The sequence below is a fragment of the Convolutriloba macropyga genome, chromosome 7 (genome assembly GCF_964194025.1).
Source record: "Convolutriloba macropyga chromosome 7, txConMacr16.3, whole genome shotgun sequence".
Classification (NCBI taxonomy): Eukaryota; Metazoa; Xenacoelomorpha; order Acoela; family Convolutidae; genus Convolutriloba; species Convolutriloba macropyga.
Genome location: NC_134474.1, coordinates 11,720,718 through 11,734,314, shown reverse-complemented (window position 1 = coordinate 11,734,314; position 13,597 = coordinate 11,720,718). Strand labels below are relative to the sequence as shown.

At 37.9% G+C, this 13,597-nt stretch overlaps 2 protein-coding genes across 2 annotated transcripts; both read right to left on the bottom strand.

The window, feature by feature from the left end:
* Positions 1-1,466: 1,466 nt before the first annotated feature.
* LOC142342605 (leucine-rich repeat and coiled-coil domain-containing protein 1-like) lies at positions 1,467-4,469 on the bottom strand. The gene has a single exon (XM_075393996.1). It carries the CDS (start codon positions 4,463-4,465, stop codon positions 1,610-1,612), a length of 2,856 nt encoding a protein of 951 aa, XP_075250111.1. The 5' UTR covers positions 4,466-4,469; the 3' UTR covers positions 1,467-1,609.
* A 202-nt stretch (positions 4,470-4,671) lies between these two features.
* On the bottom strand, positions 4,672-5,732 carry LOC142342095 (transmembrane protein 231-like). The gene has a single exon (XM_075393283.1). The coding sequence runs from the start codon at positions 5,726-5,728 to the stop codon at positions 4,808-4,810; it is 921 nt and encodes a 306-aa protein (XP_075249398.1). The 5' UTR covers positions 5,729-5,732; the 3' UTR covers positions 4,672-4,807.
* Between the last annotated feature and the right edge of the window lie 7,865 nt (positions 5,733-13,597).

Here is a 13,597-nt window from a genome sequence, read left to right as displayed (position 1 = left end):
TAATGTACAAAAAACAGTATAGCATAGATAGCAAACCTTGCATCAAATGTACGGAAAAGGGCAGAAATCAACCGCTGTCGAACTTCACAAACTTTATAACATTGATATTTCCTCAAAATCAACAAAAATACAATTCCAATATGCTACAAACGTCTTTCTGATCATATTGCGGCTTCCTGAATTATATCTCTCTATATCAAATAGATCGACCGATGAAACTTGACTGAATAAAAAACGAACTAGCATATTGTATTCTCCCTCTCATTAAAGTGTGAGAGTAGGAACAAAATTTCGAGGTTCGGTCTTCAAATGGATGAAAATGCCCGACAAGAGGCTGAAAAAGGCGCAAATCGACCCGCTGAAGCCACAACTCTTGTGGCTATTTAATTGTTCTTAAATTGAATTGTGTCAGTAGCCAAAAATTTTTTTTTAAAAAAGCAAAATTGATAGAATAATTACCATTGCTCCAAAAGCTACGTATGGCAAATTTGAGGCTGTTTTGGCCATTCTTAATCCACAGTTAGTATTGCGCGGGATATTTGTTTAATTGATCACAAATTGGTTTTTCTTGCATTTCGGTCTTATTGACGTGCCAACTATCGCGGTTATTAGCAACTGTAAGTGGCCGGCAGCGGTGGTGTGGAGAATTGACGGTGTAAATGTGTGTGAATAAGTTGCGACTCGTGAGTAAAGGTGACAAATACTTTTTTTTATCAAATTTGAACTTAATTTGGTTACTGCCACAAATGTCTACACACGCTATTAACAATAATTCTACCTCATTGTCGTGGTTAATAGTGCCATTTTCGAGTAAACGCACTCGATCAAATGTAGGTTTTGCAACGTAGTGACATGTATTTGGTAGCTTTGGCTTTTTGTTAGGCGAAAAAGAAAGGTGCAGCATAAAACTAAGTCGAATCTCAAAAATTGTGAAATTCCGGTACCACCAAGATGATCCACATTTTAACGGCTTTCTAACGAGACCAGACACAACTTTATTAGCAGATTTTGCAAGATAGCATAAACTGACCCTGAAACTAATTCAACACATCGCCCAAATAGCTGACCTTTCCGACTATTTTAAATCTTTTGATAATTTGAATCTTCTGAAAACTTTTGATAAAAATGAAGAATAACTATCCAGAAACAACTTGCATTCCGCATATTTAGTTTAAATCCGAGGATAAATGCAACAAATGGGACGTTGTCCAAAATCAGCTCCAATGTAATTCCGGGAAAAAACTAAATTCAGGGAATTCTCAAATTTATGCATGCCTGGTTTTCTAAAGGTACTATTCGTGTCTTTGTTATATAGATAGTTTCTCACACGAAGGTAGGGTCGAGCAATAAATCGAATTTAAATAGCGTATCAACCTCACCGTGACAGTCATTCCCGAACGTTTGACCGATTTCGATTACAAAAACACCAAATAAGTAAACCTCGTTTAGACTTTTGTATGAAAACATCCAACATAACTAATTCTAATTTTTACACACTTTACATTATTTACAGAACACTAAAGGAAACAAAAAGACTAAAATTGATCTTGTGATTTCAATGAGGCACCAAGATCACAAAATGCTTTAGATCTTTCCGTTAAAATTGAAACTATAAATTTGAGTTGTTTTGAAAATCTGAAATAGCTGAATGCAGTTTATTAAACTTAGCGTCCATTCCTTTTTTGTATTTTTCGTGTTCTCTCAACATTTCCCGCATTTCAGCCTCGACCTCTTCGATTCTTTGATCACAAGTCGACACTAGTTCCATTCTTTCGCTCTCAAATTTTAATTTCGTTTCATTAAGCTCAATTTCTAACCTCGATTCTGTCTCTGTAAGTTTGTTCACGGCTGACTTTGCGGCAGAAATAGCTTGATCACGCTCTGAAATCAGTTCGCTTTCTCTTTTATCCCACTCAGACTTTTTCTCTTTAACTTGGACTTCTAATTGGCCAATCAGAGCACTTTTCTGTTTCCATTTCTTCATCAGTTCTTCATAAGCAAACGTTTTCTCCTCCAAATCTGATCGTAGCGCTTCAATATCGTCTTTCAAAGCATGCTTACGCTCGGTGTTTAAAGATATTTCGTCCTGTAAATCTTGCCGTAATTTTGTTTCTTCATTAAGCTGGCTTTCGAGATCTTTTCGCTCTTTCAGAGCTTCGTCGCGAGTTTTCACAATTGTATTATCTCTTTCGATAATGGCCTCTTTCAACTTCTTAATCGTGTCGGTTTGGTCTTCGATAACTTTGGTTTTGATTTTAAGACTATCGCGCTCGTTTTCCATGGATTTCCGTTCGGCTAACAATTCTTTCTCTAAACTTTCGATTCTGACCTCCATACGCCCTCTATCGGCTGCTAATGACATGCCTTGTTTTGCTAGCTCCTCTTCCCATAGTTTGCGTTCTTTCCTTAATCCTTCTATAATGGAATCCTGGGCTTGAATGTGAGCGGCAAGTTTCGTTTTGTCACTTTTCATCAACTCCAATTCTTTAATTTTCTCTCTGAAACCTTCAATTTGCTCATCGTAGGTTTTCGATTTCAATTTGAGCTCATTTTGGAATTCTTGTTTAGATTTCTGTAGCTCTGTTAACCGTCCTTTCTGTTCTTTCACAACGTTCGTCAATTCCTGAACTAGTTTTGAAGACTTTTCGTGTTTTTGTTTGAATGTTTCGCAAGCAGTTTTTGAGTCTTTCAGATGCGTTTCGCTTTCGGCTAGCTTTTGCGAAACTTCATTGAATCTGGCCTCTTCGGAGTAAAGCGCCATTCGGAATTCGTCTTCAAGTTCATGATATTGATCATAAGATTCTTTTAGTTTCTGATTTAAGCATTCCACTTCCTTCGCTTTTAGTGACTCAAATTCCTTCACTTTAGCTGCAACAATTTCTTGAACTTCTGGGCTATCAATTGAGTACCTGGATTTTAATAAAGTTTGTTTATCTTCCAATTCAGCCTCAAGCGCTTTGTTTTTGTTAATTTGAGTTTTGCTGAAATCCTGAAGCTTTTCAAACTCTTTTGCTAATGTTTTCAACTGCCTCGAGGCTTCCTGCTCGCGTTTCGCGTCTTTTGCACCTGCAGTAACTAAGCTGTTTTCTAACTCGGTAATCTTAGAGCTTTTAATCTCTATTTCTTTTCTGAACTCAGCCTTTTCTTTTTGAAAATTCTCTAAAAGTTCTTGACGGTTTCCGTTGTTTGATTTCTCATGTTCCAATGTTTTTCGCAAATCTTCAATTTTCGATTGTTCTTCAGCAATCGCCTCTTTTAGTTCTGTAATTGTTGCATTTAATGCTGTTTCACGTAATTTCGATTCACTAAGTTGACTTTTCAAATTAACAAGGTTTGTTTTCAGGCCAGTGACATTTTCCTCAGCTTTCCAACGTTTCGATTTTTCAGATTCGAGTTCTTTCATTAATGAAGAAACTGTCTGCTGGTCAGTTTTGTTACTTCCACTAATAAGAACACCAGGTTTTTTGTTAATACCTGTTGACGCTCTTTTATGAGAAACATTTGTCGAAAAATCGGGGTTCGAAACTGAATCGAAGCCGGCTTCGGATGAACTAGAAACAGTTTTCGCTGTTGTTTTAGGCGGTAACTTGCCTTTAGATTTTAGTTCGCTTCTTGTTTCTGCTTGTTGCTCTAATAGCGAAGCTATCTGTCGTTCCAAATTGTCGATTCTTTCTTGATCTCGAGAAACATTGGTATCTTGCACTTCAGGCCTTAGCTGGGATTGCAGAATTTGGTGTTGGACATTCTGATAATTGCTTACATTCTGCAGAATTCGAGGTCTAGCCTCAGCAGTTAACTTTCGCGCGGTCGAATCATCCGAAGTTGGATAATTTTCTGACGTCAAGAACTCGAGGAAATCTTCAACGCCGGGAGGCGCAAAATCGTCGATTTCAATTTGAAGGTTGTATTTATCCATGAAATCAAGGGAAGTTAGCTGCGGTAAACTGTCCCAAATTACCGTTGCATAATTCGGCCTTTTGCTGCACATCGGATTAGAAGCGAATTCGTCTTGCAAAACAAGATGCCGCAATTTTACCACCGCGCAACATGAGTTTGTAACGTGATCTAAATCACGTAATTGGTTGCCTTGCAGCAGCAAAATTTGCAAGTTGATGAGAGAAGTGACACCAGAAATATCAGTAACGGAATTGAAAGACAAATCTAATTTTGCCAATTGAGAATTTATCAAAGAAGGAACAGACTTGATTCGATTGTTGGAAAGATTGAGCGTTCTAAGGCTCATCAAATTGTTAAGGCCTTCAATTATCGAAATTTGATTGGATGAGAGATCTAGATGACGCAAACACGTGTATCGCTCCAAATTGCAAATTTTCCCAATTTTGTTTCCATGGAAAGTTAATGAAACAACCTCGGGATCAACCTCAAAATTGAGCAAAGTTTTCAATCCACATTCTATGAAGCTCAGATCTCGCGTTATCATTGCTTCGTAACCATTTTCTAACATTTCTAGTCTAAAATTAATCTTACCCAAAACTGTTTTACTATTTTTTATGTTCAAATGATACAATTTTTATAGAAATGAAATTGATGACGTTTGCCATTTTAAAACTAGAACTCTGAAAAAATATTACCACTCAATGATGAGGCTGCTTTGGTACGGGTGCTCCTCAAGTCGTACAAAAATCATACGAGTGAATTACACCAGAAAGATAGAGGAAAACAATAATCTATTTTTTTCGATATTTACATATATATTCTTTTCAGCTTTCTTTTATACACAAATTTACAAACAGAGGAATAATTGTACAGAGGAATTAAATTGGAACTAATTCAAGTTGAATTGTATCTACAATTTACGACGAGTTCCTGCCGCAACAGGAACAGTGGGGAAGACTTGATTTTGGAATACAAAAGTCTTGAGTCTGTCAAAAGCGAACAGGAAAATGACGAAGATTGACAGATATTGAATCCACGCAAATTTCAGCTCTTCCAGGAATCCAGGCTCGTATCTCAATGTCTGTTCAGGGTAGTTCACGTGCAAATCGAGGACAAAAATATTGTCAGAGGAGGCACCCTCCTGCCATCCTCGGAAGTTATGGGCAAGCTCGGTCGTCAGATTTCGTGAGTTGTATTTTTGAACAAGTTGTGTCAAATCAAAGTTCGCAGACTGATCAGTGATCAACTCGCCAGCGAAATCAGTATTTGACCCCTTATGCGGCAAGTTGATCTTCTGGTTGAAGTTTAAGTCACCTGAGATCGACAACTTGTGCGCCCCAGATTCAGTTTGCTCTTGGATCAATGCCAGACCGAGAACTTCAACGCGACTGAATAATTTCAGCTGGTAGTTGAAGAAAAGGTATGCGTTCACAGACGTGACACTTTCCCCTGAATTAAGGGGAAAGGAAACGCTGAAATCGATAAAGTCATTCTTTCCATCGAAATCATTGTCAATTTCGGCGGATTCTACGAGAGGGGTAGACAGTGAGCCTTCAACACTAAGTACTGAATTGAGTTCGGAATATGTCGTCCAAACTAGGGATCGCGAAGCATCAGTTTTGACGTACACTATTGTCTCGTGTCGATAGGTGACATAGGGAGACTCGGTGTAATATTTCTCTTTGATCCAAAATCCTGATGTTCTGTACGCAATGAGCAAAGGTGAAATTACTAGCAGGACGAACAATATCAATTGAAAGAAAACAGCTTTCGTGACCAAGCTAGTACGATACTTTTGCACAAGGGCATGAGAGTAAATTTCGAGGCGCATCACAGCAACTGAAAAGAACGACTCTAATGGTGCCATAAATAGTTTGGGGTACTTTGCCGCCTCAATTAATGTTGACTGCAGAGCTAGAAAAACGTCAAAACCACGAAGACTTTAGTACTGGGATCTTTTCCGCTTGTGGCAATAGTGGGGGGGGGGGGGTCAATCTCTCAGAAATAAAGATCAATCTCTACACCACAATTAAAAGTCTGTGAATCGCATACTTGAAGAATAGTGAGCTGAAAAGCTCTAGGAGAACCTAATGCCGACTAGGAGCTACCTCTTTATCCCGTTTTATGAGGAAGCAAAGTCAAATTGGTCAGACGAAAAAACCGGTCAAGCGAAAAACCGCATAGAAAGACACCATCAGGATTAAAATAATTGCTACAAAATTCATTTGAGAGTAATTAACAATTATTTCCTAAAACCTACATTTCAGGTCATTTAAAATTAAATGTTTATGAGGTTAATAGAAGATGATATCACGCCACATAACAGCAGCTGAAGTGCAGCATCAACAAAAGAGTTAAGGAAAGAGAGAGAGAGAGAGATAGTGCGAGAGCAATAAAGTGTGATTGAGAAGGACAAAAGAAAGAGACCTCAACCGAAAGAGAGAGCGAGAGCTACAAATATTTTCCATGATGAGATTCGACTCCTCAAATTCTAGTTTTCTAGAATTGTTAGTAATTAACTCGTATAGAAAAAAAACTGAAAATTTCCAAATTTAAAAGAGAATTTTCCCAATTTTCAAGTGATTTAATGTACAAGACCATTTTTTGTCTATGGACTATTTCTGTCATGTAACCCATCTGTAAGAGGTAAAAAGTTACTTTGGCCAGTAAGGATAATTAAACTCAGAAAAGGACAATGGGCACTACCTGTTTATCCCGTTTTTAAGGATGAAAAGTCAAAAGCGTCAAACGAAAAATGGGTCAAGCGAAAAATCTCATAAAAAGACCGACAGGACTAATATAATTTTTAATACTTCGTTTGAGAGCAATGAATCAATCTTTTGGAAGCAATATTCGCAAAATGTAAGTTTGTAGTTGTGTAGCAATGTTTGGTTACAAAAATTGCAAGAGTTAAATCGATGATTTACCAAATTTAGTTTATTACATACAAAATTGTTGATTTGGGGGTATGGACGAGAAGATGGTATGGACGCTGAATAATGATATGGGGGTATGGACGAGAAGGGGTGCAGAAAAAGTGAGGTTCAGTCATACCGCCAAAGACTGTCCTCTACAAATGATTTTGTGTCTTATCAGCAGCCTCACTGAAATGTACACTTTTACACTATTAGAGCTCCAAAATTGCTGATCAGTAATATGCGGGATTTACCGATTTATTGTGTTTTTAGGAAAAGATAAAAACGCCAAACAAAACTGATCAAGTGAAAATGTATTTGAAATTTGTGTTTTCTCCCATGTATTACAACAACGCATGAATATTCTGTACCTTTGAGGACAAGTTCTGTCTGAGTAAGTTGACACCAGCCATGCGCAGACAAAAAAACCGAACTTAAAAAAGGCATATAAACATTCAACAATTTGAAAAATTAGCGAAGTTTTTACAAGATTGCAAAATGGGCGTCATTTTCCCACGAAATCATCATTATATCTCCACAGAAATCAGAGAATTAGATTAACGCTAACAGCGACTTTTTCTTGATGAACTAAGCTAAAGAGAATCGAAATTTCAATAAATATTTAAGGATGGAAAGTCAAATGTAACTATTTCTGTCATGTAACCCATCTGTAACCATAAGGATGGAAAGTCAAATGCGTGGGACGAAAAATTGGCCAAGAAAAAATTGCAGAGAAAAGACCTACAGGAACGATATAATTGCAACAAACTTCGTCTGAGAGCAATTATAAACGTGTATTAAAAAATATCCCTATTTAATTTCAACATATTAACTAATTTCATTATGTGAATGATGAATGGACGACAAGGGATGATGAATGATGAATGAGCGAGTATCCCAAATAGTTTCAGATTAACATGATTTACGGCGCAGCCGAGGAGGCCCCCTTATCTTTCTGATTTTACTATTATTGGAGCAAGTTCATTACACAACACACTACAAATAAGAGTCCCTCAACAACAACAAAAAGCAGAGACACTATCAGCAAACGTCTACAGTGACACCGGTATTTGTCTAAATTCACTTGCAAGAAACCCAAGGAAATCTCTACAGACCATCATCAAAGACTTCGAATACGGACAAGAATTTAGTATGTGGCCAAACGTTATAAACAACACTATAACAGATCATCCTTTCGACCCCCGAACTCCCCTGACATCTGCTCAACTGCTGAAAGAAATTCGGGCTTTGAAACAAATAGTAGGTGTTGTGTATTGCGAGCGAGAGGGTGCCCCCGGCATACAGTCAGAGCTGAAAACTCTGAACATACAAGTTGTCAACGTAGTTAAGTATCTCATATCTAACAGTAAACGAAAAGACAGCTCAAAGCTCAAAGACCAACGAGTACAACGAGCTTCACCAACAATATTCCTTAGAAATTCACAGTCTCGAAATTGTTATCAATAAGACATCGACCTCAAAAGACTTTTAAAGAAACAAAAGAAGCCGAACAAGCAACAACGAAATGCGAAACGACAGAAACTGGAGGAAACTCAGGACATTGAGTAATTTGTAGTAAGTTTTTGTGAAGAGACTGGATTTCAATGTCCAGGTTTTGAACAAAACTTTGTATCGACTCTTCTTCTGCTGTTAAGAGACTGGACTTAGTTGTCCTACTCCTAGCATTATCTATCCTTCTGTTCCTTGAGTCTTGCTTTGTTTATCCCCCCTTAAAAATGTCAAAAAATTGCAATACGTGTAAAAAAGTGATAAATCAAACATTGCCAAGATACATATGCGTCGCCTGAATGTTCACATGCACTTCAAGCCAAGTTGTACAGGACTTACGCAAGTTGCAGTTAATGGTCTCAAAGCGCGTCACCTGACAATGACTCTCTGTTCAAAACATCTGAATAATAATGAGAGAAACAAATTCATGAAATGTCGAACGATTGACAAGATGAATGAAAAGATTGAAAAAGAAACGCAGGAGATCAACAAAAAATTGCAGACAATGAAAAAAAGAATAACAGCAGTTGTTGACACAAGAGTGGATAGTGCCATTAAAACTACGTGCGAAAAAGATGAGAAATATGCGGAGGCTGTTGCCGTGCAGCCAAGAAATGTAGGTGCTACATCCAAATCACACTCCAGAGAGCTGCCTGACTTGGATCGCGATATCAGAAAAAGCATTCGAATACAAGAGATGGGATTCCAGAAGACAACAACAAATCCAAAGCCAAGAATTTTGTCCCCACTACGAATGAAGTGAACGATGTGTTAAACCGAATAGGAGTGACAACCTAAATAAAGGAGCTAAAACGACTTGGTAAATTCAGCATGGTGCCAGATTAGTTTTAGCAAAAGCCCACGGAAAAAGAACAGTTCTAACTGAGAAAGATGTGTTCATTTTACCAACCTTGTCAAAAGAAGATGTAATTAAGGAAAATTTGTGTCTTAAGAAGCGAAGAGAACTGCTTGAGAAAAAAATTCCCCTCGATAAACTGCAAATGCAAAACCTCGAGTTGTTCAATGATGGCAAGAAAGTAGATTTAGTAGATAACCATGAAGGATGGTGGCTAGGTTTCATCAGTATTCTTCTAATTAATACAAGAAGCCTAGCAAGCCTGGAAGGAAGATCGAAATTTGCTAATGCAGTAATGCTCAATGACTATAACATTATTTGCGCTTGCGAAACATGGTTAAACGACAACACTTAGCCATCTGAACTTTTCTCAGACAACTAAACCATATATAGATCAACAAGAAAACAAGATGCGGAAAACAACTCTCACGGAGGGGAAACGATTGCCATCAAAAACAGCCTACCATCTGAACAGCTTAATACTGACCAACCCGACTGTTCACTCAACTGCAGACTAGAAATTAACAAACTCAGATTTTTTTCTGTGTTCTACAACCCCCCGAAAGGAAGTGGTTACAGATACACACAAGAGGACTTTTGAACACTTCTGTCATCCCTATCAAAAAACAGCACAGCAAAAATCTGTAGAGATCTTAACTTTCCGAACACAAACTGGCACAACTTCTCAAGTGAGGACACTGACGAACAGGAAGTACTAGAACTGTTTTAACTAGACCTACAGGACTTATATAATTGCAACAAACTTCGTCTGAGAGCAATAACAAACGTGTATTAAAAAGTATCCCTATTTAATTTCAACATATTAACTAATTTTATAATGTGAATGATGAATGGACGACAAGGGATGATGAAAGATGAATGAACGAGTATCCCAAATAGTTTCAGATTAACATGATTTACGGCGCAGCCGAGGAGGCCCCCTTATCTTTCTGATTTTACTTTTATTGGAGCAAGTTCATTTCACAACACACTACAAATAAGAGTCCCTCAACAACAACAAAAAGCAGAGACACTATCAGCAAACGTCTACAGTGACACCGGTATTTGTCTATTTCCACGTGCAAGAAACCCAAGGAAATCAATACAGAACATCATCAAAGACTTCGAATACGGACAAGAATTTAGTATGTGGCCAGAAATTATAAACAACACTATAACAGATCATCCTTTCGACCCCCGAACTCCCCTGACATCTGCTCAACTGCTGAAAGAAATTCGGGCTTTGAAACAAATAGTAGGTGTTGTGTATTGCGAGCGAGAGGGTGCCCCCGGCATACAGTCAGAGCTGAAAACTCTGAACATACAAGTTGTCAACGTAGTTAAGTATCTCATATCTAACAGTAAACGAAAAGACAGCTCAAAGCTCAAAGACCAACGAGTACAACGAGCTTCACCAACAATATTCCTTAGAAATTCACAGTCTCGAAATTGTTATCAATAACGACATCGACCTCAAAAGACTTTTAAAGAAACAAAAGAAGCCGAACAAGCAACAACGAAATGCGAAACGACAGAAACTGGAGGAAACTCAGGACATTGAGTAATTTGTATTAGGTTTTTGTGAAGAGACTGGATTTAAATATCCAGGTTTTGAACAAAACTTTGTATCAACTCTTCTTCTGCTGCTAAGAGACTGGACTTAGTTGTCCTACTCCTAGCATTATCTATCTTTCTGTTCCTTGAGTCTCGCTTTATGTATCCCTCCTTAACAATGTCAAAAACTTGCAATACTTGTAAAAAAGTGATAAATCAAACATCGCCAAGATACATATGCGTCGCTTGAATGTTCACATGCACTTCAAGCCAAGTGGTACAGGACGTACGCAAGTTGTAGTTAATGGTCTCAAAGAAGCGGGTCAACTGACAATGCCTCTCTGTGCAAAACGTCTGAATAATAATGAGAGAAACAACTTCATGAAATGTCGAACGATTGACAAGATGAATGAAAAGATTGAAACAGAAACGCAGGAGATCAACAAAAAATTGCAGACAATGAAAGAGAGAATAACAGCAGCTGTTGATACAAGAGTGGATATTGCCATTAAAACTACATGCGAAAAAGTAGATGAGAACTATGCGGAGGCTGTTGCCGTTCAGCCGAGAAATTTAGGTGCTACATCCAAATCACACTCCAAAGAGCCGCCTGACTTGGATCACGATATCAGAAAAAGCATTCGAATACAAGGGATGGGATTCCAGAAGACACCGACAAATCCAAAGCCGAGAATTTTGTCCCCACTACGAATGAAGTGAACGATGTGTTAAACCGAATAGGAGTGACAACCTAAATAACGGAGCTAAAACGACTTGGTAAATTCAGCAACACCATGAAAAAATCACGAAAACTACTTCTGAAGTGTCCAACTGAACATGGTGCCAGATTAGTTTTAGCAAAAGCCCACGAAAAAAGAACAGTTCTAACTGAGAAAAGTGTGTTCATTTTACCAACCTTGTCAAAAGATGACGTAATTAAAAAAAAATTTTTGTCTTAAAAAACGAAGAGAACTACTTGAGGAAAACATTCCCCTCGATAAACTGCAAATGCGAAACCTTGAGTTGTTCAATAATGGCAAGAAAATAGATTTAGTAGATAAACATGAAGGATGGTGGCTAGGTTTCATCAGAATTCTTCTAATTAATACAAGAAGCCTAGCAAGCCTGGAAGGAAGATCGAAATTTGCTAATGCGGTAATGCTCAATGACTATAACATTATTTGCGCTTGCGAAACATGGTTAAACGACAACACTTCGTCATCTGAACTTTTCTCAGACAACTAAACCATATATAGATCAACAAGAAAACAAGATGCGGAAACCAACTCTCACGGAGCGGAAATGATTGCCATCAAAAACAGCCTAGCTTATGAACAGCTTAATACTGACCAACCCGAATGTTCACTCACCTGCAGACTAGAAATTAACAAACTCAGATTTTTTTCTGTGTTCTACAACCCCCCGAAAGGAGGTGGGTACAGATACACACAAGAGGACTTTGGAACACTTCTGTCATCCCTACCAAAAAACAGCACAGCAATAATCTGTAGAGATCTTAACTTTCCGAACACAAACTGGCACAACTTCTCAAGTGAGGACACTGACGAACAGGAAGTACTAGAACTATTTGAAAACAACTTTTTTTTTCAAAGTGTTGGTTTTAGCACCCGCGAAAACAACATACTGGACGTTGCCTTCTATCGAAATTGGTACGTGCACTCCGCTCTTGACGAAGAATTCACAAAAATATTTAACTGCTCAGATCACAGGGCAATCAGTCTTTTAGTTGAGTGCCCTCATACAGAAATGAAACCAACTTTGAGAGCTTTTCGAAGTTTTTGGAAGAGTTGATTACTCGGAAGTAAGCAAAATGATCAAAATTGCTGACTTCAAACCAGTGTGTTACATAAACATAAACAACAGGTGCAAAGAGATGTACGACTTTTTCGACAAGGTAGCACAAGCAATAATTCCCAAAAGGACCATGCATAGACAACCTCTACCACCTTGGATTACACCAAGTACGTCTAATTTAATGAAAAAGTTGAAGACTCAGCGTAAACTCGTAGCAAACAAACCAACGTCATATCGGAAAAACATCGTAAGGAAATTTCAAAACGTTGTGACAGAGGCCGCAGAAATAGATCGGTGTAATTTTCAAGAGAAAATAATGAGCACCAGAGACACCAGCGTGAAATTCAAACATCTCAAACTTCTTAATAGGTCATCAAATCTCCCAAAAATTCTAATCAAGGGTGGAAGATCAGCATCCAACATTGAAGACAAAGTAAACTTACTAAACGACTTTTTTCAATCTGTCTACACTCCTAAACATTCTTTTAGCATAGAAGACATCAGTTCTATGAATCCAACTTTAACAAACTTCTGTATATCAAAGAAAAAAATTAATCGATTACAATCGGAGCGGGACATCACTAAGACTAGAAGCCCTAACGGGCACCCCCTATCTTCTACCAGAAAACAGCGAAACCAATGACTGATGTCTTATACTTAGTCTTTAAGAACATAAAGCGCTTGAGAAAAATTCCCGACCAATGGATAATCGCATCAATCACCCCTATTCATAAGAAGGGCGACAGGAGGCTGGTCACGAATTTTCGTCCGGTTTCTCTATTGAATATCGACAGTAAAATTTTTGAAAAATGCATGTAAGAGCCACTAACTGGGTAGCGACAAACAAAATAGAACTAAACATAAGAGGGACAGAAAAGGATTTTGAACTCTGTAATCAAAATTTAAATTCTCTGCAAGCAGTCAAGGACCTTGGTATAAATGACAGTAAGAAACTGACATGATCGGCTCATATAATTGCTAGACTCAATAAAGCAAACAGAGTCCTTTACTTGATAAGGAGGAAAGTCTCCTATGCCATTAAACCCTTCGT